The sequence below is a fragment of the Salmo salar genome, chromosome 14 (assembly GCF_965601325.2).
Source record: "Salmo salar chromosome 14, fSalSal1, whole genome shotgun sequence".
Classification (NCBI taxonomy): domain Eukaryota; kingdom Metazoa; phylum Chordata; class Actinopteri; order Salmoniformes; family Salmonidae; genus Salmo; species Salmo salar.
Genome location: NC_138304.1, coordinates 31,219,315 through 31,243,888, shown reverse-complemented (window position 1 = coordinate 31,243,888; position 24,574 = coordinate 31,219,315). Strand labels below are relative to the sequence as shown.

The 24,574-nt window shown below is 44.7% G+C and overlaps 1 protein-coding gene across 1 annotated transcript in view; it reads left to right on the top strand.

Moving 5' to 3' along the window:
* Positions 1-24,574, top strand: part of LOC106569167 (solute carrier family 22 member 23) — a 90,096-nt gene that overhangs the window by 41,350 nt on the left and 24,172 nt on the right. Inside the window, exons 4-5 of the mRNA XM_014140221.3 lie at positions 23,268-23,436; positions 24,383-24,510. Coding sequence (XP_013995696.2) covers positions 23,268-23,436; positions 24,383-24,510 — 297 coding nt within the window. The remainder of the gene's footprint in view (positions 1-23,267; positions 23,437-24,382; positions 24,511-24,574) is intronic.

Sequence of the window (24,574 nt, the reverse complement as noted above, 5' to 3'; positions counted from 1 at the left end):
CAAAATTACTCTAACTTTACCACAATTCCCAGGTTTTCCAGAAATCCTGTTTGGAGGATTACGGATTTGTTACTTATTCCCTTCTGTGTCTGGGAATCTTCTTGAAGGTTACCAGAATTTTTCAACCCTAACCCTGGATGCTGCTTGGGGGGCCCACTGTACCGCACCGCCAATGGCAATACTGATATGTAGGGGAAAAACTGAGGATATGGTTAGTAAAAGGACAGAACCAGCCTCCCACCTCCACTCCCTCTCCTACCCTTAACTATATCCCCAGAATCAGCCAGCCAGCCAGCCTTTTGATGAGTTGTATTGCAGGCGGTAAGCCCCTAGGGAGAGGTTTGTGTAAATGTTTGTTCCGCTAAGCTGGCTTGTCGGGTTCAGGCATACTGCAGGGGCGGACAGGGCTGATGTGAGGCGACACCAAATACTGCTCCTGATGCTACTGCTCCTGATGCTACTGCTCCTGATGCTACTGCCATCCAGACAGACTGGGACATGAGAGAGAGAGAGAGTGCAAGAGAGGGTACAGATGGAGGGATAGTGTGGGGAGAGGGAAATAGGGGAGACAGGACTGGTGAGGGATAGTGAGAGAGGAGAGAGACTGTGGGAGAGATACGGGGAGAGAGAGACTGGGGGAGAGAGAGTGAGAGAGATGGGGGGATAGAGAGAGATACAGGGAGAGAGGGATATGGGGAGAGAGAGGGGTACAGTGAGATGGGGAGAGAGAGAGAGAGAGGGACGGGGACAGAGCGATGGAGAGAGATAGACGGGTAGAGAGGGACAGGGGGGAGAGACGAGGAGAGAGAGAGATTGGGGGATAGAGGGAGAGAGCGAGACGGCGAGAAAGAGACTAGGAAAGTAAGAGACGGGCGGAGAGACATGGGGAGAGAGAGAGAATGTCGGGAGAGAGAGAGACATGGGGAGAGAGACATGGGAAGAGAGAGAGACATGGGTAGAGAGATTGGGGAGAGAGAGAGAGACGGGGGGAGAGAGGGACAGGGAGAGAGAGTGAGAGGGAGAGAAAGAGAGTAGGAAAGTAAGAGACGGGCGGAGAGACATGGGGGAGAGAGAGACATGGGTAGAGAGATTGGGGAGAGAGAGAGAGAGAGACAGGGCGAGAGAGGGACGGGTAGAGAGAGTGAGAAGGAAAGAGAAACCGAGGGGACAGATGGGAGAGAGGGATTACAAAGGGACTATTATATAAGCATCACAGCTCACAATCTGTCTATGTAATGACTCATTAGTATGCTAATGATGTAATGTTATCAATCTGTGTTAAGGTTTGCTGTGCATTTACCTGCAATGCCCAGGATGTGCTCTCCACTCAACAGCAGTAGGCCATTTTAAGACTGCCACATCCAACCTATCCATCCTATCTATCTATTTACATAGCAGAAAAGCAAAGCAGACACCTTAAGGGTCATCTGATACGCCATTTATTTATTTTTACCTCAGGGTTCTGTCATTACAGTATGTTAGTGTTTTTAGTGCTGTAGCATCAGGAATTGCTCCAGTGCTTAGCCAGGGTCACGTTAATGCTAACGTCTGTAGCTTAGCGTGTAAATGCAGAGCTGTGTTTTTCATCAGCTCGTTTCCAGGGAGTGTTCTACTCCCCACACGGCTGGGTCTGACTCATGCTAGATGTATGTGTGTGTGTGTGTGTGTTTGTGTGTGTGTGAGAGAGAGGTCATTGTGGTCTGTGATCAGTGTTTGCCAGGGCTATTGTGCTCTGGGGTAGGGTAGGCCTAGCTAGCTAGATTTAGTTCTCTCTGTATATGTTATTGTTAGCTCATGTTTTGCCCCACTTATAGAGATCATTACTTCTCTTCCAGCCCGTGATACGATTGAATTCAACTACTGAACTATATACAGTACGTTCCATCTGATTGTCTTAATTGGATCATTTTAGCTAGATCGTCAGATCATTTTAGTAGCCTACAATTTATTCCTTTAACTTAATGAATCGTAAATGTTGACAACCATGCTCTTATTCATTAGTCTAATGACAGAAGTATACAGTGTGTTGGAGAGATCTCGGTATATTGTATATCTACAACCTGGACAACACAGTCATAGAAGACAAGCAAACATAGAAATCATATCACATCAACCCTTTTAGTAGGCCTCTGCTTGTTGCTTCATTTACTGTGTTGGGAGCGCTTGTGATCCTAGAATGTTGAACAGTGTCTCAACAGAAGCTACTAGATGTCACTCTGGCTGCAGTGTTCCCAAGTCTTGCCCCTGCCTGCCTTATGCGAGTGTGCACCTGTGTGTGTGTGTGTGTGTGTGTGCTATTGCCTTGCATCAGGGCCCTTGTTGAGGGATGAGCTAGTAGAACTGATGATGTCATCAGACCGGTCGGTAATTAGGAGTGCCCCAGCACTGTGTACTAGGAGTCACAAGTCTGTGTGGGTATGATTATCCAGATTTGACTACATGTTTTTGTTGTCAGTCACATGCCTACCACTAATCTAGTCTAGGTGATTTTACCAGGTTTCTTTATCTGTTTAAGGGATAAAGTAGCATGGTTGTATCTTGATCACTGTGAATCGCTGACAGTAAATGAGACATACTACCTGTATGTGATCAGTCGATTCATTCCAGTCAGACTAATGTGTTTTAGTCTTGATGCATCTCAACACTCACAGGGCTGCATTGATTATTCTGTGTTACACCTTAGTCTGCATTCACTTCAACTTACATACATAGGCCTACTACTACACTACATGACCTTAAGTATGTTGACACCTGCTCGTTGAACAACTCATTCCAAAATCATGGGCATTAATATGGAGTTGGTCCCCCCTATAATGACCTCCATTCTTTTGGGAAGGCTTTCCACTAGATGTTTCTGCGGGGACTTGCTTCTATACGGCCACGAGCATTAGTGAGGTCGGGCACTGATGTTGGGCGATTAGGCCTGGCTCACAGTTGGCGTTCCAATTCATCCCAAAGGTGTTCGATGGGGTTGAGATCAGGGATCTGTGCAGGCCAGAGAGGTTCTTCCACACTGACCTGACCTAAAAAAAAAAAACATTTCTGTGTGGACCTCACTTTGTGCATGGGGGTATTGTCATGCTGAAACAGGAAAGTGCCTTCCCCAAACTGTTGCCACAAAGTTGGAAGCACAGAATCGTCTAGAATGTCATTGAAAGCTGTAGCGTTAAGATTTCTCTTCACTGGAACTAAGGGGTCTAGCCTGAACCATAAAAACAGCCTCAGACCATTATTCCTCCTCCACCAAACTTTACAGTTAGCAGTATGAGGCAGGTAGCGTTCTCCTGGCATCCGCCAAACCCAGACTCGTCAATTGGACTGCCAAATGGTGAAGCGTGATTCATCACTCCACAGAACATGTTTCCACTGCTCCAGAGTCACTGAGCTCTTCAGTAAGGCCATTCTACTGCCAATGTTTGTATATGGAGATTGCATGGCTGTGTGCTCGATTTTATACACCTGTCAGGTGTGGCTGAAATAGCCAAATCCACTAATTTGAAGGGGTGTTCACATACTTTTGTATATATACTGCTCAAAAAAATAAAGGGAACACTTAAACAACACAATGTAACTCCAAGTCAATCACACTTCTGTGAAATCAAACTGTCCACTTAGGAAGCAACACTGATTGACAATAAATTTCACATGCTGTTGTGCAAATGGAATAGACAACAGGTGGAAATTATAGGCAATTAGCAAGACACCCCCAATAAAGGAGTGGTTCTGCAGGTGGTAACCACAGACCACTTCTCAGTTCCTATGCTTCCTGGCTGATGTTTTGGTCACTTTTGAATGCTGGCGGTGCTTTCACTCTAATGGTAGCATGAGACGGAATCTACAACCCACACAAGTGGCTCAGGTAGTGTAGCTCATCCAGGATGGCACATCAATGCGAGCTGTGGCAAGAAGGTTTGCTGTGTCTGTCAGCGTAGTGTCCAGAGCATGGAGGTGCTACCAGGAGACAGGCCAGTACATCAGGAGACGTGGAGGAGGCCGTAGGAGGGCAACAACCCAGCAGCAGAACCGCTACCTCCGCCTTTGTGCAAGGAGGAGCAGGAGGAGCACTGCCAGAGCCCTGCAAAATGACCTCCAGCAGGCCACAAATGTGCATGTGTCTGCTCAAACAGTCAGAAACAGACTCCATGAGGGTGGTATGAGGGCCCGACGTCCACAGGTGGGGGTTGTGCTTACAGCCCAACACCGAGCAGGACGTTTGGCATTTGCCAGAGAACACCAAGATTGGCAAATTCGCCACTGGCGCCCTGTGCTCTTCACAGATGAAAGCAGGTTCACACTGAGCACGTGACAGACGTGACAGTCTGGAGACGCCGTGGAGAACGTTCTGCTGCCTGCAACATCCTCCAGCATGACCGGTTTGGCGGTGGGTCAGTCATGGTGTGGGGTGGCATTTCTTTGGGGGGCCGCACAGCCCTCCATGTGCTCGCCAGAGGTAGCCTGACTGCTATTAGGTACCGAGTAGAGATCCTCAGACCCCTTGTGAGGTCATTGTGGTCTGGTGCGGTGCGGTTGGACCTGGGTTCTTCCTAATGCAAGACAATGCTAGACCTCATGTGGCTGGAGTGTATCAGCAGTTCCTGCAAGAGGAAGGCATTGATGCTATGGACTGGCCCGCCCGTTCCCCAGACCTGAATCCAATTGAGCACATCTGGGACATCATGTCTCGCTCCATCCACCAACGCCACGTTGCACCACAGACTGTCCAGGAGTTGGCGGATGCTTTAGTCCAGGTCTGGGAGGAGATCCCTCAGGAGACCATCCACCACCTCATCAGGAGCATGCCCAGGCGTTGTAGGGAGGTCATACAGGCACGTGGAGGCCACACACACTACTGAGCCTCATTTTGACTTGTTTTAAGGACATTACATCAAAGTTGGATCAGCCTGTAGTGTGGTTTTCCACTTTAATTTTGAGTGTGACTCCAAATCCAGACCTCCATGGGTTGATAAATTGGATTTCCATTGATTATTTTTTTGTGATTTTGTTGTCAGCACATTCAACTATGTAAAGAAAAAAGTATTTAATAAGATTATTTCATTCATTCAGATCTAGGATGTGTTATTTTAGTGTTCCCTTTATTTTTTTGAGTAGTGTATAATGTAACTAGTCTACAGTTAAAGGTACGATTCACCCATTTTGATTGTTTTTGGGCATCTTTGAGCGATGTTCTATTGATTCCCGAGGTCATTTCATGTTTTCATGTGATGCATGAGCTCTTGCCAAACCGGCGGAAATTCAGCCGGTTTGACGTAGCATTGTTATAAAGCCCTCACTAAAGTGGAAGGGAATATGACTTTTAGATCGTGAAAACATCTATCATACATGTCCGATTTAAGTACTGGCCAATGTCATAACGCGTGAGGTAGGGCTGGGCGATATATATCGTGTGACGATAGAAAAATGTCTATCATTTCATATTGTGCTCTATCGTTTATTTCGTTGCGTCGCAAATCACACTCGTTACGGCAATATTTTTTGTCAATTGGACGACGCTTTGTGTTCTTCCACACGTGCCGTGTCAATGGAAATTTGCATCAAAAACAACATGGAAGAGAGACACAGAGCACGGAGACATGGAGCTTATACCTAAAAGAGGGGCAACTTCGGTCGCATGGACGTGGTTTGGGTATGAAAAGTCTGACACGAACCAGGAAACCGTTCACTGCAAAATATGCAGCAGGCCGGTCCCGGCAACAGGCTCAAACACCACTTACCTATTTTACCACCTATGCAAGAATCATGTGAAACAGTACAGAGAGAGTCTATGAATGAGACCCAAAAAAGTACAGTCGAATGCTCAAAACAAACCCCCGACTCAGACGTTGAAGAGGCTTTTTCCCGCGGCACAACATATGGCAAAGAATCACGAAGATGGAAGGAGATAACAGCTGCCGTTACAACTTACATCTGCAAAGACATGGCCCCAATTTATACGGTTGAAAAACGGGGGTTTCATGAGTTGGTGCTAACACTCAACCCAAGGTACTAAATGCAAATTGTTATGTGACACGTATTAATGCCTAAATAACATGCAAAATAGGCAATTAGGCCTATATTTATTTTGTTTGCAAATATAGTTTAAGTTTTTTCTATTTACCTTTTTAGATTTTATACATTCATATTTTATATTTTGTTACATGCTTAATTGAAAATGTGCACAGGTTCTAAATAAAATAAATAATCGAATATGAGTAAGTACCTATTTTATTTGTTGAGTATAATTCAAAATGTAATTAGAAATAGGCCTTTACATGTGGTCATTTTATATAAACTATTTATAAATTGAATTTACAGAAAATGTGCTATATCGTGATATGTATCGTTATCGGGATATGAAATTACCTATATCGGGATATGATATCTTGGCCATATCGCCCAGCCCTAGCAGGAGGTTGTCTTCTCTCGAATTAACCATTGATCATATTTTTGCCATATTCCTACTTCGAGAGGGTCCACCACATTTCTCTGATTTCTCTGCCTTTTCAGTCTATGGTGCATTGCATGGTGCCGTTGCATGGACGTTGCGAATGGCAGACTCCACTCTGCGAGGCACATCGATCTGCAGGTTGAGTGTGGTGAGATTGTAGACTCTTAAATTGATAGTGCAGTTTGTTTAGGCGATTTTACAGCTAACTAGCTACATCACATGCTGATATTGAGTTTGTTATTATTGTGTGTAGCTACATTTGCTTGCAGGTAGCTAGCTAGCTAGCCAGCCAGCCAGCCTGCTAGCCTGCAGAGTGCATTGTGGGTTTTGAAGTCAACTTGAGCTGCAACAGATTTCTATAATGATTTTCACGTGTTGCTACTGCAGTGAAAGAATGACAAAAGATGATACTCGTGTCTGGTGACTTGCACGCTGATTAGATTAGAATCTGGGTGTGTTTTCCTGTCTTTTGTTTTTACTAGCAAAGTGCAAAGAAATGTTAATTCAGGTTGGATGTGAGTTCCTCTGTGGAGAAGGGAGAACCTTCTAGAAGGACAACCATCTCTGCACACTCTACCAATCAGGCTTTTGTAGAGTGGCCAGATGGAAGCCACTCCTCAGTAAAAGGCACATGACAGCCCGCTTGGAGTTTGCCAAAAGGCACCTAAAGACTCTCAGACCATGAGAAACAAGATTCTCTGGTCTGATGAAACCAAGATGGAAATCTTTGGTCTGAATGCCAAGCGTCACGTCTGGAGAAAACCTGGCACCATCCCTATGGTGAAGCATGGTTGTGGCAGCATCATGCTGTGGGGATGTTTTACAACAGCTGCAGGGACTGGGAGACTAGTCAGGATCGAGGGAAAGATGAACAGAGCAAAGTACAGAGAGATCCTTGATGAAAACCTGCTCTAGAGGGCTCAGGACCTCAGACTGGGGCAAAGGTTTGTATTTGTATTTATTATTATGGATCCCTATTAGTTCCTGCCAAGGCAGCAGCTACTCTTCCTTGGGTCTGGCAAAATTAGGTCAGTTATACAATCTAAAAACATTACAATACATTCATTACAGAATTCACAACACACTGTGTGTGCCCTCAGGCCCATACTCCACTACCACATATCTACAGCACAAAATCCATGTGTACATGTGTGTATAGTGCGTATGTTATCATGTGTGTGTATGCATGTGTCTGTGCCTATGTTTGTGTTGCTTCACAGTCCCCCCTGTTCCATAAGGTGTATTTTTATTCATTTTTATCTGATTCTACTGCTTGCATAATTTACCTGATGTGGAATAAAGTTCCATGTAGTCATGGCTCTATGTGGTACTGTGCTCCTCCCATAGTCTGTTCTGGACTTGGGAACTGTGAAGAGAACTCTGGTGGCATGTCTTGTGGGGTATGCATGGGTGTCTGAGCTTTATGCTAGTCGCTTAAACAGACTTTCAACATGTCAATACCTCTCACAAATACAAGTAGTGATGAAGTCAATCTCTCCTCTACTTTGAGCCAGGAGAGATTGACATGCATATTATTAATGTTAGCTCTCTGTGTACATCCAAGGGCCAGACGTGCTACCCTGTTCTGAGCCAATTGCAATTTTCCTAAGTCCTTCTTTGTGGCACCTGAGCACGTGACTGAACAGTAGTCCAGGTGTGACAAAACTAGGGCCTGTAGGACCTGCCTTGTTGATAGTGCTGTTAAGAAGGTAGAGCAGCGCTTTATTATGGACAGACTTCTCCCCATTTAGCTACTGTTGTCTCAATATGTTTTGACCATGACAGTTTACAATCCAGGGTTACTCCAAGCAGTTTAGTCACCTCAACTTGCTCAATTTCCACATGATTTATTGAGGTTTAGGGTTTAGTGAATGAATTGTCCCAAATACAATGCTTTTAGTTTTTGAAATATTTGGAATTAATTTATTCCTTGAAACCCGTTCTGAAACTAACTGCAGCTCTTTGTTAAGTGTTGCAGTCATTTCAGTTGCTGTAGTAGCTGACGTGTATAGTGTTGAGTCATCTGCATACATAGACACTCTGGCTTTACTCAAAGCATGTTGTTAGTAAAGATAGGAAAAAGTAAAGGGGCCTAGACAGATGCCCTGGAAAATTCCTGATTCTACCTGGATTATGTTGGCGAGGCTTCCATTAAAGAACACCATCCGTGTTCTGTTAGACAGGTAACTCTTATCCACAATATAGCAGGGGGTGTAAAGCCATACACATACATTTTTCCAGTAACAGACTATGATCATTAATGTCAAAATCTGCACTGAAGTCTAACAAAACAGCCTCCACAGCCTCCACAATTGTTTTATCATCAATTTCTATCAGCCAATCATCAGTCATTTGCTTGTTGTCCTTCTCATTAAGTGTGCTGAAAGTCTGTTGTCAATTTGTTTACTGTAAAATAGCCTTGTATCTGGTCAAACACAATTCTTTCCAAAACTTTACTCAGGGTTGGTAACAGGCTGATTGGTTGGCTATTTGAGCCAGTAAAGGGTGCTTTACTATTCTTAGGTAGCGGAATTACTTTTCCTTCCCTCCAGGCCTGAGGGCACATACTTTCTAGTAGGCTTAGATTGAAGATATGTCAAATAGGAGTGGCAATATCGTCCGCTGTTATGCTCAGTAATTTTCCATTCAAGTTGTCAGACACTGGGGGCTTATCATTGTTGAAAGACAACAATCATTTTTTCACCTCTTCAACACTCACTTTACGGAATTCAAAATTACAATTCTTGTCTTTTTTAATAAAAAATGAAAATGTATTTCACCTTTATTTAATCAGGTAGGCCAGTTGAGAACAAGTTCTCATTTACAACTGCGACCTGGCCAAAATAAAGCAAAGCAGTGCGACAAAAACAACAACACAGAGTTACACATAAACAAATGTACAGTCAATAACACAAAAGAAAAGAAAAATAGAAAAATCTATGTACAGTGTGTGCATGTGCAGAAGAGTAGGGAGGTAGGCAATAAATAGGCCCTAGAGGCGAAAATAATTAAAATTTAGCATTAATACTGGAATGATAGATGTGCAGATGATGTGCAAGACAGCTGATGCTTAAAGTTAGTGAGGGAGATATAAGACTCCATCTTCAGAGATTTTTGCAATTCGTTCCAGTCATTGGCAGCAGAGAGCTGGAAAGAAAGGCGGCCAAAGAAAGTGTTGGCTTTGGGGATGACCAGTGCAATGTACCTGCTGGAGCGTGTGCTACGGGTGGGTGCTATGGTGACCAGTGAGTTCTGGTAAGGCGGGGCTTTACCTAGAAAATACTTATAGATGACCTGGAGCCAGTGGGTTTGGCAACGGATATGTAGTGAGGGCCAGCCCACGAGAGCATACAGGTCGCAGTGGTGGGTAGTATATGGGGCTTTGGTGACAAAACGGATGGCACTGTGATAAACTACATCCAGTTTGCTGAGTAGAGTGTTGGAGGCTATTTTGTAAATGACAACGCCGAAGTTAAGGATCGGTAGGATAGTCAGTTTTACGAGGGTATGTTTGGCGACATGAGTGAAGGAGGCTTTGTTGCGAAATAGGAAGCCGATTCTAGATTTAATTTAATCTTTCATAATTTGGTCAGATATGCTTGGATGTGTAGTGTCAGCGTTTGTTGCTGGCATGTCATGCCTAAGTTTGCTAATCTTGCCAATGAAAAATAGTTAAAGTAGTTGGCAATATCAGTCGGTTTTGTAATGAATGAGCCATCTGACTCAACGAATGATGGAGCTGAGTTTGCCTTTGTACTATCATTCTTTATGTCATTTATCTTTGTTTCATAGTGTAGTTTCTTCTTTTTATTCAGGTTAGGCACATGATTTCTCAATTTGCAGTACGTTTGCCAATCGGTTGTACAGCCCGACTTATTTGCCATACCTTTCGTCTCATCCCTCTCAACCAAACAACTTCATAAATGTGTCAAGTGCAATGTCTGTTTGATACTCATTACAGACCACGGACCAACAAATATTCTTTACATCAACAACATAGGAATCACTACAGAACGTGTTGTATGACCTCTTATACACTATATTAGGCCCAGCCTTTGTAACTGTGGTTTTCCTAGCTATGGCTGCTACATTGTGATCACTACTGTACATGCGATGGATCTGGATACTGCTTTCAAGCACATTTTTGCAGCATTAGTAAAGATGTGATCAATTCATGTTGATGATTTCATTCCTGTGTTGTTTGTAACCACCCTGGTAGGTTGACTGATATACTGAACCAGGTTGCAGGCACTGGTTACTGTTTGTATCTTTTTCTTGAGTAGGCAGCTTGATGAAAGCCAGTCAATATTTAAATCACCCAGAAAATAGAAGTCTCTCTTGATATCACATACATAATCAAGCATTCCAACAGCGACCCTAAGCACACAGCCAAGACAACGCAGGAGTGGCTTCGGGACAAGTTTCTGAAGGTCCTTGAGAGCCTAGCCAGAGCCCGGACTTGAACCCGAAGGAACACCTCTGGAGAGACCTGAAAATAGCTGAGCAGCAACGCTCCCCATCCAACCTGACAGAGCTTGAGAGATCTGTAGAGAAGAATGAGAGAAACTCCCCAAATACAGGTGTGCCAAGCTTGTAGCGTCACCCAAAGATAATATTGCGATATGTAACTTTATCTATTTTCCCCCATCACATGTACATCATCGACATTGCTATACATTTAGAACAGAGACATTGCTATACATTTAGCACAGAGACATTGCTATGCATTTAGCACAGAGACATTGCTATACATTTAGCACAGAGACATTGCTATCCATTTAGCACAGAGACATTGATATCCATTTAGCACAGAGACATTGCTATCCATTTAGCACAGAGACATTGATACACATTTAGCACAGAGACATTGATACACATTTAGAACAGAGACATTGATATACATTTAGAACAGAGACATTGCTATCCATTTAGAACAGAGACATTGCTATCCATTTAGCACAGAAACATTGCTATGCATTTAGCACAGAGACATTGCTATACATTTAGCACAGAGACATTGCTATACGTTTAGCACAGAGACATTGATACACATTTAGCACAGAGACATTGCTATACGTTTAGCACAGAGACATTGCTATACATCTAGCACATTGCTATACATCTAGCACAGAGACATTGCTATGCATTTAGCACAGAGACATTGCTATATGTTTAGCACAGAGATATTGCTATGCATTTAGCACAGAGATATTGGTACATATTTTATTCAGAGACATTGATACACATTTAACACAGAGACATTGCTATACATTTAGCACAGAGACATTGATATACATTTAGCACAGAGACATTGCTATACATCTAGCACATTGCTATACATCTAGCACAGAGACATTGCTATGCATTTAGCACAGAGACATTGATATACATTTAGCACAGACATTGTTATACATTCAGCACAGAGACATTGATACACATTCAGCACAGAGACATTGATACACATTTAGCACAGAGACATTGCTATACATTTAGCACAGAGACATTGCTATACATCTAGCACAGAGACATTGATATACATTTAGCACAGAGACATTGCTATACTTCTATCACAGAGACATTTCTATACATCTAGCACAGAGACATTGATACACATTTAGCACAGAGACATTGCTATACATTTAGCACAGAGACAATGTTTTACATTTAGCACAGAGACATTGCTATGCATTTAGCATTGCACATAGAAAGGGCAGAGATACTGTATGTACTGAAAACAGGAAAACACTAATCAACTCCAAAGAGTACATAGCTGTAATAGGTCATATCCGTAGCCCCTCTTCAATGTGAGCCAGGGGGCAGCGTACCCCCTGTTGACCCTGCTCTATCCTGGTCTGTTTCCCCTCTGGTGATGGGGGAGTAAAGCTGGTTCATTCAGACAGGATTTGGCCCAGTTCTGTTCCCCTTCCTGCTGCAATACGTACGACTGAACTGAGTCCGTGCTTCACTAGTCTTGGATCCTTGTAGCTTCAATATCAGTTTATCTTTCTCTCTGTCTACCTGTCTACGTTTTAATTGATTGTCAATGGGTCTTTATATTGGTGGATGTATCACTCAGGCCTGTTCACATTAGCATACACTGTCCATCTCTCTGCTATAGAGAAGAGCTTTTCATTTCCCCTCATCCAGTATGGATATGGCTTTCTGAGTACACCAGCCACAGCCTGCTGCACTGTGCTCAGTCACCCTCAGGACCTAGGATCAGTTAGAGACTTATTTTATTCATTTTATTTTATTTATTTCACCTTTATTTAACCAGGTAGGCAAGTTGAGAACAAGTTCTCATTTACAATTGCGACCTGGCCAAGATAAAGCAAAGCAGTTCGACAACATACAACAACACAGAGTTACACATGGAGTAAAACAAACATACAGTCAATAATACAGTAGAAAAATACGTCTATATACAATGTGAGCAAATGAGGTGAGATAAGGGAGGTAAAGGCAAAAAAAGGCCATGGTGGCAAAGTAAATACAATATACCAAGTAAAACACTGGAATGGTAGATTTGTAGTAGAAGAAAGTGCAAAGTAGAAATAGAAATAATGGGGTGCAAAGGAGCAAAATAAATAAATACAGTAGGGGAAGAGGTAGTTGTTTGGGCTAAATTATAGATGGGCTATGTACAGGTGCAGTGATCTGTGAGCTGCTCTGACAGCTGGTGCTTAAAGCTAGTGAGGGAGATAAGTGTTTCCAGTTTCAGAGATTTTTGTAGTTCGTTCCAGTCATTGGCAGCAGAGAACTGGAAGGAGAGACGGCCAAAGGAGGAATAGCCCTTATAATGAAGGCATGTTGGACCCAGGCTTAACTGAACATGGATCACCTAGTCAAATCAAATCACATTTATTTATAAAGCCCCTTTTGCATCAGCCAATGTCACAAAGTGCAATGCAGATGTAGAAGCACTACAGATGTAGAAGCACTACAGATGTAGAAGCACTACAGACACATGGCTGCTGAAATCAGCCCAATTTGTCAGAGAGACAGAGAAGGATGTCTAGGTGGAAGAAATGGAGGAGTTTCTCCAATGAGAGGAGAGGAGGAAATCTATGACTGGGTGGGTGAATAACATAATCCCTTCCCTCCTTCGTGTCCTGTCCTCCCCCACTCCCTCACGTTCTGTGTCTAGATAAATGAGATAAGATGCACACTCAGTGCTTCCTCTGAGCAGGGTAAAGTTCACTTTTGTGCTGAGTGTACATTACCCGGCTGCTAGGCAAACTTCCTTTCCTTCCTCCCCAATATCCCTCCATCCCTATCTCTCCCCCCTAGCACCCATCCTCTCCTGGGGGTCTATATCCCTCCATCCCTATCTCTCCCCCCTAGCCCCCATCCTCTCCTGGGGGGTCTATATCCCTCCATCCCTATCTCTCCCCCCTAGTCCCCATCCTCTCCTGGGGGTCTATATCCCTCCATCCCTATCTCTCCCCCCTAGTCCCATCCTCTCCTGGGGGTCTATATCCCTCCATCCCTATCTCTCACCCCTAGCCCCCATCCTCTCCCGGGGGTCTATATCCCTCCATCCCTATCTCTCCCCCCTAGCCCCCATCCTCTCCTGGGGGTCTATATCCCTCCATCCCTATCTCTCCCCCCTAGCCCCCATCCTCTCCTGGGGGGTCTATATCCCTCCATCCCTTTCGCTCACCCCTAGTCCCATCCTCTCCTGGGGGTCTATATCCCTCCATCCCTCTCTCTCACCCCTAGCTCCCATCCCCTCCTGGGGGTCTATATCCCTCCATCCCTATCTCTCACCCCTAGCTCCCATCCTCTCCTGGGGGTCTATATCCCTCCATCCCTCTCTCTCACCCCTAGCTCCCATCCCCTCCTGGGGGTCTATATCCCTCCATCCCTATCTCTCCCCCCTAGCCCCCATCCTCTCCTGGGGGTCTATATCCCTCCATCCCTATCTCTCACCCCTAGCTCCCATCCCCTCCTGGGGGTCTATATCCCTCCATCCCTATCTCTCACCCCTAGCCCCCATCCTCTCCTGGGGGTCTATATCCCTCCATCCCTCTCTCTCACCCCTAGCTCCCATCCCCTCCTGGGGGTCTATATCCCTCCATCCCTATCTCTCACCCCTAGCCCCCATCCTCTCCTGGGGGTCTATATCCCTCCATCCCTATCTCTCCCCCCTAGTCCCATCCTCTCCTGGGGGTCTATATCCCTCCATCCCTATCTCTCCCCCCTAGCCCCCATCCTCTCCTGGGGGTCTATATCCCTCCATCCCTCTCTCTCACCCCTAGCTCCCATCCCCTCCTGGGGGTCTATATCCCTCCATCCCTCTCTCTCACCCCTAGCTCCCATCCTCTCCTGGGGGTCTATATCCCTCCATCCCTATCTCTCACCCCTAGCTCCCATCCTCTCCTGGGGGTCTATATCCCTCCATCCCTATCTCTCACCCCTAGCTCCCATCCTCTCCTGGGGGTCTATATCCCTCCATCCCTATCTCTCCCCCCTAGTCCCATCCTCTCCTGGGGGTCTATATCCCTCCATCCCTATCTCTCCCCCCTAGCTCCCATCCTCTCCTGGGGGTCTATATCCCTCCATCCCTATCTCTCACCCCTAGCTCCCATCCTCTCCTGGGGGTCTATATCCCTCCCTATCAGAAGTCCCAGTGCGGTGGACGGTTGGGGACCTTCTTTCCATAGCTTGATACTGTAGTAGGCCCATTTTGCAGACACTGTGTTATTCAAATGACTCACGCATTCACAACATGATATAACAACATGATCTCTTACCCTTTGGATAAGTGACATTTACCCACTGTCCAAAGCAACAGAGCAGGACTGCATAGTATCAGGCTGCATTGTGTCACTTTTTTCTTCTCGTGGTGTAGGGAGTCAACAGTAGACCTAATCCGTCAACTGTTTGGATCAGGATGATGACTGTGGTTTTGTTGGCGCTATTTTGTCATTATTTGTGTTTGTGTCACACTGACTGGATGTATTTTATGTCTGTCTGGGGTCTCATCTGGGACTAGTAGAGCTGGGGTGTAATCACTAATCCAAACAATTATGCGACGAAAACTAGCGTTTCTATTGGATAGGTTCAGCAAACAGAGAGGGACCTCCCTGAGTCTGTCCAATAGAAATGCACATTTTTGTTGCAAAAGTAGCAAATCTCGTTTTGCAACTGTTTGGAGTAATGATTAAACCACAGATACATCCTTTTTGTGTTGATAGTAATGTCTGTTTTTACTACAGAGACACAAGCAAACTTACATGTGCGTGCACACGCGTAGACATTCATTCATCCACGTTCAGCAGGCAAAGTTCAAAGTTGCAAGTATTGTCATGCCATTTTGGAAGTAGGGATCAACGTAGTATTACTGTGAAGTTGTTACCTAAACATCCCTCTATTCCTCAGAGGCCTTGGACCCATAGCCTATTGATCCTTACAGTTTAAGATAAGGTATTGATCAATGAGTGTGACCTCACTTAAAGTCCACAAAGAGTGAGATAGGCCTACTACACACACACACATGCACTCAGGCGTGCGCACCACACACACACACACACACACACACACACACACAACTAACCTTGTGGGGACACAAAAATCAGTCCCATTCAAAATCCTATTTTCCCTAATCCCTAACCCTAACTTTAACCCATACGCTAACTATAACCCTAACCCCAAAACCTAACCTTAACCCTAACCCTTCTTTGTTTACTATTCTTGTGGGGACTTCTGGTCCCCACAGGCATAGATAAACACGTCCACACAGTCACTCTTCAGTCTCAACCTTTCTGGATATTGAGCACATGGTTGCACACACATTATTCCATTTGTACAATCTCTTTAAGAAAAAAACAGGAAGCAGTATTCTGAGTCTTATTATCTACAAGCTTTTTAAGAATGATCATTATACAGTGTAATATGTCTACCACCACATCTTTACTGTATTTAGAAGGAGCGGCCCTGGAGCTGTTTACTGGCTAGGAACACACAAACCCAGTGGCCGGGAGCAGGGGGGGAGGCAGGGGGTGACGACATGGCATGGGGCCATGAGGAGATCATGTGACTGTCGGGGAAAGGTCAGTGTGGTGTGTTACCCGCTGGTCACAGGGAAATAACATCACTGTGGGCCCCTAGTGGTCAGATACTGTAATGTTCTCAGAACAATGGAACCTCTTTGACTCACTGGACATTATGTTCTTGAAGTTGCATGTTCTATTCCAGAATCCACACTGTGTTGGACTACTTGATGAACAGAGGCTGCAAACCAGAGGCTTTTGGCAGATGATGGCTTTTGATGGTTAGGTTACTCCTTGATACCAATGCTGTCCCCCACCATGGCTTTAGATGAGTCTTATCAGTTGTCATCATGTGGCATGTGTGTTAACAAAGTCCTGTTTTAGTGCATTTGGTCACTCCTGTTTGGTTACTCCTTTTTGGTCACCCGTGGGTCACCTCAGTATCACCCCTGTGTCATTGTGGCTTTCTGTGAGTGCTTTGTGTGTGACATCACCTGAGCGCTGGGATTTGTGTCAGCAGGCAGGGCCTGGGCTGATGGTTGGAGGTTGGGGCTGGTGCAGGGCAGTGTGGGACTGCTGATCAGGAGGGATGTGGAGGATTAGGGTCAGCTGGAGTAAGGAGCTCATAGTACCTCTGTAGAATGTTTTGTAAGTACATCCATATGTTCGATTCACACACTCACAAAAGCACATAACACCAACCCATGCTATTCCCAGTGACCCATGACTTTACTCACAAAACTCCCACAGAGAATCAGGATGGGTTTACTCCAAAACACAACACTCCCTCTCCTCTCTCCTCTCCCTCCTCTCTCCCCTCCCACCCCCTCCTCTCTCCCCTCCCACCTCTCTCCCCTCTCTCCTCTCTCTCCTCTCCCTCCTCTCTCCCCTCCCACCCCCTCCTCTCTCCCCTCCCACCTCCCTCCCCTCCCACCTCTCTCCTCTCTCCCCTCCACCTCTCTCCCCTCTCTCCCCTCCCACCCCTCTCCTCTCTCCCCTCCCACCTCTCTCCCCTCTCCTCTTCCCCTCTACTCCTCCTCTTCAGTCTTAGCTCTGTCGTTCCAGCTGCGTTACTGTCACAGTGTCATGGTGAGGTTACACCAAACCCAACACTCCTTCTCCTCTCTCCCCCCTCTCTCTCACCACTCTCCCCTCTCCTCCTCCTCAGTCTTAGCTCTGTCGTTCCAGCTGCGTTACTGTCCCATGAACACAGAGCATTATTCATACTAGCTAGGAGGGGGGCAGATGCTAATTGAAATTCCGGCCTTTTCCTCGGGGGTGGAGCTGCAGCCTGCTGACAGTGTATTATCCTGGCCCTGTCACCTTGAAAGATCCAGTTGGAGCTGAGAAAAAGAAAAAACACAAGTAAAAAGTAAAATAGGAGGAGATATAAAGTGATGAGTGGAAGACAAAAGCTGAGAAAGAGAAGGAAAGGAAAGGGAACTGTTGTTGCAGTACAGTACCACTCACCAGCTTCATAAGATTGATATAGCCTATTTTATTCTATGCTATGCTGCCGCAGTGTCTAGCTTGCTAAGGGGCTGAGTTCTGTGTGTTTCTGCTGGCTAGCGTGGTGGTGGCATGCATGCTAATGTCTGTATGAATGAATCAAGGACTTTCTGAAAGTGACTGGGAATACATTTGTAGAAGGAGAACCTCATTACTTCACTGCAATAGGTTTGGTTCAGTCGGATCAGGACAGAGACTGTGTTTTGTCCTAGCCATGGAAGAGTCAGTGCTCTTCAGCTAAAATAGGCTAATAATGTTCACAATACTGGAGTGGCATCGGTATCAGGATACCTCGTCTCCTTCCCAGGGATGGAGCTATGTAGTGGAACTGTAGTGTCGACCCCTCTCCCTTCTGTCCACTCTCTCTGTCAAGTTGTGTATGTGTGGGAGTGTCATTGTTGACCTTGTGTTCCCTCTGCACCCTCTGTATCATAGATTTTTATTGTTTTATTTTTTATTTCACCTTTATTTAACCAGGTAGGCTAGTTGAGAACAAGTTCTCATTTGCAACTGCTACCTGGCCAAGATAAAGCGTAGAAATTCGACACATACAACAACACAGAGTTACACATGGAATAAACAAAACATACAGTCAATAATACAGTAGAACAAAAGAAAACAAAAAGTCTATGTACAGTAGAGATCGACCGATTAATTGGAATGGCCGATTTCAAGTTTTCATAACAATCAGTAATCGGTATTTTTAGCCACCGATTTGCTGATATTTTTTATTTTTACACCTTTATTTAACTAGGCAAGTCAGATTAAGAACACATTCTTATTTTCAATGGCGGCCTAGGAACGGGGGTTAACTGCCTTGTTCAGGGGGGATTCAGGGATTTGTTTTTGCAATCTTCTGGTTACTAGTCCAACGCTCTAACCACCTGCCTTACATTGCACTCCACAAGGAGCCTGCATGGCAGGCTGACTACCTGTTACGCGAGGGCAGCAAGAAGCCAAGGTAAGTTGCTAGCTAGCATTAAACTTATCTTATAAAAAACTATCAATCTTAACATAATCACTAGTCAACTACACATGGTTGATGATATTACTAGTTTATCTAACGTGTCCTGCGTTGCATATTATCGATGCGGTGCCTGTTAATTTCTCATCGAATCACAGCCTACTTCGACAAACGGGTGATGATTTAACAAGCGCATTTGCGAAAAAAGCACTGTCGTTGCACCAATGTACCTAACCATAAACATCAATGCCTGTCTTTAAAATCAATATACAAGTATATATTTTTAAACCTGCATATTTAGTTAATATTGCCTGCTAACATGAAATTGTGTCACTTCTCTTGCGTTCATTGCCTGGCTCGTTGCGAACTAATTTGCCCGAATTGTACGTAATTATGATATACCATTGAAGGTTGTGCAATGTAACAGGAATATTTAGACTTAGGGATGCCACCCGTTAGATAAAATACGGACCGGTTCCATATCTCACTGACAGAAAAAAACGTTTTGTTTTCGAGATGATAATTTCCGGATTCGACCATATTAATGACCTAAGGCTCGTATTTCTGTGTGTTTATTATATTATAATTAAGTCTATGATTTGATAGAGCAGTCTGACTGAGCGGTGGTAGGCACCAGCAGGCTCTTAAGCATTCATTCAAACAGCACTTTTGTGCGTTTTGCCAGCTTTTCGCAATGCATTGCGCTGTTTATGACATCAAGCCTGTCAAGTCCCAAGATTAGGCTGGTGTAACCGATGTGAAATGGCTAGCTAGTTAGCGGGTGCGCGCTAATAGCGTTTCAAACGTCACTCGCTCTGAGACTTGGAGTAGTTGTTCCCCTTGCTCTACATGGGTAACGCTGCTTCGAGGGTGGCTGTTGTCGATGTGTTCCTGGTTCGAGCCCAGGTAGGAGCGAGGAGAGGGACGGAAGCTATACTGTTACACTGGCAATACTAAAGTGCCTATAAGAACATCCAATAGTCAAAGGTATATGAAATACAAATTGTATACAAAAATAGTCCTATAATTCCTATAATAACTACAACCTAAAACTTCTTACCTGGGAATATTGAAGACTCATGTTAAAAGGAACCACCAGCTTTCATATGTTCCCATGTGCTGAGCAAGGCACTTAAACGTTAGCTTTCTTACATGGCTTTTACTTTCTTCTCCAACACTTTGTTTTTGTATTATTTAAACCAAATTGAACATGTTTTATTATTTATTTGAGGCTAAATTGATTTTATTGATGTATTATATTAAGTTAAAATAAGTGTTCATTCAGTATTGTTGTAATTGTCATTATTACAAATAGAAATAAAAAAATTGGCCGATTAATCGGCAGCGGGCTTTTTCGGGCCGCCAATAATCAGTATCAGTATCGGCGGTGAAAAAAACCCATAATCGGTCGACCTCTAATATACAGTGAGTGCAAATGAGGTATGTTCAGGCAATAAATAGGCCATGGTGGCGAAGTAATTACAATATAGCAATTAAACACTGGAATGGTAGATGTGCAGAAGATGAATGTGCAAGTAGAGATACTGGGGTGCAATTAAGCAAGATAAATAAATAAATACAGTATGGTGATGAGGTAGGTAGATAGATGGGCTGTTTACAGATGGGCTATGTACAGGTGCAGTGATCTGTGAGCTGCTCTGACAGCTGGTGCTTAAAGCTAGTGAGGGAAATGTGAGTCTCCAGCTTCAGAGATTTTTGCAGTGCGTTCCAGTCATTGGCAGCAGAGAACTGGAAGGAAAGACGACCAAAGGAGGAATTGGCTTTGGGGGTGACCAGTGAGATATACCTGCTGGAGCGCGTGCTACGAGTGGGTCATGCTATGGTGACCAGTGAGTTGAGATAAGGCGGGGCTTTACCTAGCAGAGACTTGTAGATAACCTGTAGCCAGTGGGTTTGGCGACAAGTATGAAGCGAGGGCCAACCAACGAGAGCGTACAGGTCGCAATGGTGGGTAGTGTATGAGGCTTTAGTGACAAAACGGATGGCACTGTGATAGACTGCATCCAGTTTGTTGAGTAGAGTGTTGGAGGATATTTTATAGATGACATCACCGAAGTCGAGGGTTGGTAGGATGGTCAGTTTTACGAGGGTATGTTTGGCAGCATGAGTGAAGGATGCTTTGTTGCGAAATAGGAAGCTGATTCTAGATTTAATTTTGGATTGGAGATGCTTAATGTGAGTCTGGAAGGAGAGTTTACAGTCTAACCAGACACCCAGGTATTTGTAGTTGTCCACGTATTCTAAGTCAGAGCCGTCCAGAGTAGTGATACTGGACGGGCGGGCAGGTGCGGGCAGTGATCGATTGAATAGCATGCATTTAGTTTTACTTGCATTTAAGAGCAGTTGGAGGCCACGGAAGGAGAGTTGTATGGCATTGAAGCTTGTCTGGAGGTTAGTTAACACAGTGTCCAAAGAGGGGCCAGATGTATACAGAATCGTGTCGTCTGCGTAGAGGTGGATCAGAGAATCACCAGCAGCAAGCGCAACATCATTGATGTATACAGAGAAGAGAGTCTGCCCGAGAATTGAACCCTGTGGCACACCCATAGAGACTGCCAGAGGTCCGGACAACAGGCCCTCCGATTTGACACACTGAACTCTATCAGAGAAGTAGTTGGTAAACCAGGCGAGGCAATCATTTGAGAAACCAAGGCTGTCGAGTCTGCCAATAAGAATGTGGTGATTGACAGAGTCGAAAGCCTTTGCCAGGTCGATGAATACAGCTACACAGTAATATCTCTTATCGATGGCGGTTATGATATCGTTTAGGACCTTGAGCGTGGCTGAGGTGCACCCATGACCAGCTCTGAAACCAGATTGCATAGCGGAGAAGGTACGTTGGTATTCGAAATGGTCGATAATCTGTTTGTTAACTTGGCTTTCGAAGACCTTAGAAAGACAGGGTAGGATAGATATAGGTCTGTAGCAGTTTGGGTGTAGAGTGTCACCCCCTTTGAAGAGGGGGATGACCGCGGCAGCTTTCCAATCTTTGGGAATCTCAGACAATACGAAAGAGAGGTTGAACAGGCTAGTAATAGGGGTTGCAACAATTTTGGCAGATCATTTTAGAAAGAGAGGGTCCAGATTGCCTAACCCGGCTGATTTGTATGGGTCCAGATTTTGCAGCTCTTTCAGAACATCAGCTATCTGGATTTGGGTGAAGGAGAAATGGTGGGGGCTTTGGCGGGTTGCTGTGGAGGGTGCCGGGCAGTTGACCGGGGTAGGGATAGCCAGGTGGAAAGCATGGCCAGCCGTAGAGAAATACTTCTTGCAATTCTCAATTATAGTGGATTTATCAGTGGTAACAGTGTTTCCTAGCCTCAGAGCAGTGGGCAGCTGGGAGGAGGTGCTCTTATTCTCCATGGACTTTACAGTGTCCCAGAACATTTTTGAGTTAGTGCTACAGGATGCAAATTTCTGTTTGAAAAAGCTAGCCTTAGCTTTTCTAACTGCCTGTGTATATTTGTTCCTAACTTCCCTGAAAAGTTGCATATCACGGGGGCTATTCGATGCTAATGCAGAACGCCACAGGATGTTTTTGTGCTGGTCAAGGGCAGACAGGTCTGGAGTGAACCAAGGACTATATCTATTCCTAGTTCTCCATTTTTTGAGTGGGGCATGCTTATTTAAGATGGTGAGGAAGGCACTTTTAAAGAATAGCCAGGCATCATCTACTGACGAGATGAGGTCAATGTCATTCCAGGATACCCCGGCCAAATCGATTAGAAAGGCCTGCTCGCAGAAGTGTTTTAGGGAGCGTTTGACAGTGATGAGGGGTGGTCGTTTGGTCGCAGACCCATTACGGATGCAGGCAATGAGGCAGTGATCACTGAGATCTTGATTGAAAACAGCAGAGGTGTATTTGGAGGGCGAGTTAGTTAGGATGACATCAATGAGGGTGCCCGTTTTCACGGATTTGGGGTTGTACCTGGTAGGTTCATTGATAATTTGTGTGAGATTGAGGGCATCAAGTTTAGATTGTAGGATGGCCGGGGTGTTAAGCATGTCCCAGTTTAGGTAACCTAGTAGCACGAGCTCAGAAGATAGATGGGGTGCAATCAATTCACATATGGTATCGAGGGCATAGCTGGGGGCAGAGGGAGGTCTAAAGCAAGCGGCAACAGTGAGAGACTTGTTTCTGGAAAGGTGAATTTTTAGAAGTAGAAGCTCGAATTGTTTGGGTACAGACTTGGATAGTGATACAGAACTCTGCAGGCTATCTTTGCAGTAGATTGCAACACCGATGGAACTGTGTCTGTGGTCAGAGTGTGTGTATCTATCTGTATTGTAGGTCCATGTAAGCTAACCTCTCTCTCCTCTCTCTCTCTACCAGGGATTGAGCTGTGCCTACCAGCATGGCGTTTCTCCATGACCATGGTTGCCAGCTTCGTGGTGCTGGGCGGGCAGCTCCTGATGCCAGGGATGGCATACCTCTGTCGAGACTGGCAGGTTCTGCAGGCTGTCATCATCTGCCCGCTTCTCCTCATGCTGGCTTATATCTGGTGAGGACAACACCTACTTTACTCCCCATCTCAGGCAAAGCGCAAAACTGTTCTAGGACCAGGCTATACTTCAACACCTGCTACAATTAGGCAGCTCAGTGTTGATATATTTAGCTATTTATTATATGCATACACGTGATCCCATTTAGATAGAAAATACTGATTTAATTCACTTGATTAGGTGCTACTTCCAATTATCTTACACTGCAGTTCATGATTGGTTTCTTATTTATGTTAATGTAGGTTCTATTTATCCAATGCTCATATTATGTATGTATGAAATTAGTATGGGGCCAGCGGGGCATGGGAGCACACGGAAGTGAAATATTATCTGTGTAGTTCCCAGGACACTGGAGGTTAATCAGATATGTATAGAATCAGAGGGAAGCTTCTTGGGTTTTTCCAGCTGTGTTTCCCTCTTATTTAGGTATACCTAATCGCCTATCACCTCTACTGTACATGTTAATACAGCTGGTCTTTTTAAAGCTTGGGTAATAAATAATAATTCATTAACCAGCATTTACCTTTTATTCACATTGTATACCTGACTGCTAGGAAAGCTGCCAACAGATCAAGGGGAAGAAACTTATGGGTTTTAGTTCATTCTAGAGAATCATAGCTCTTGTCATTTTCATTCCCTTCAAATCACACACCTTAACAAAGGACTTAATATCCACAAGTTATGAAAGCATTTTAAAGGCAGATTCAGTCCGAGTTTCAATCCGCTAGAAAGAAATCATGGATATACACATACGCACATGGCCACACACACTTTTCAGACTCAGGGATTCCCACAGAGCCTGAGGAGGAGAATGATGTATTGAGATTCCTATCAGCCTCTCATTAAATCCCAGTGAAAAAAATAGGTACTAATTTCATTTTGATTCAGCGGTTCATATTTTATTGAGGAGAGAGTTAGAGAGTGTTCTGTCTTGTCTCCATGCAGGATCTTTCCCGAGTCTCTGCGGTGGCTGCTGGCCACTCAACAGTACGGCCGCTCCAAGTGGATCATGGGACACATCATCAAGAAGAACCAGGTCAACCCCGAGCTGGACACTGACCACATCCTTACAGGTAGAGATCACTATTGTAATTATTGCTGTAATTAACACTATCTAATTAGCCCAAGTGTTTTGTC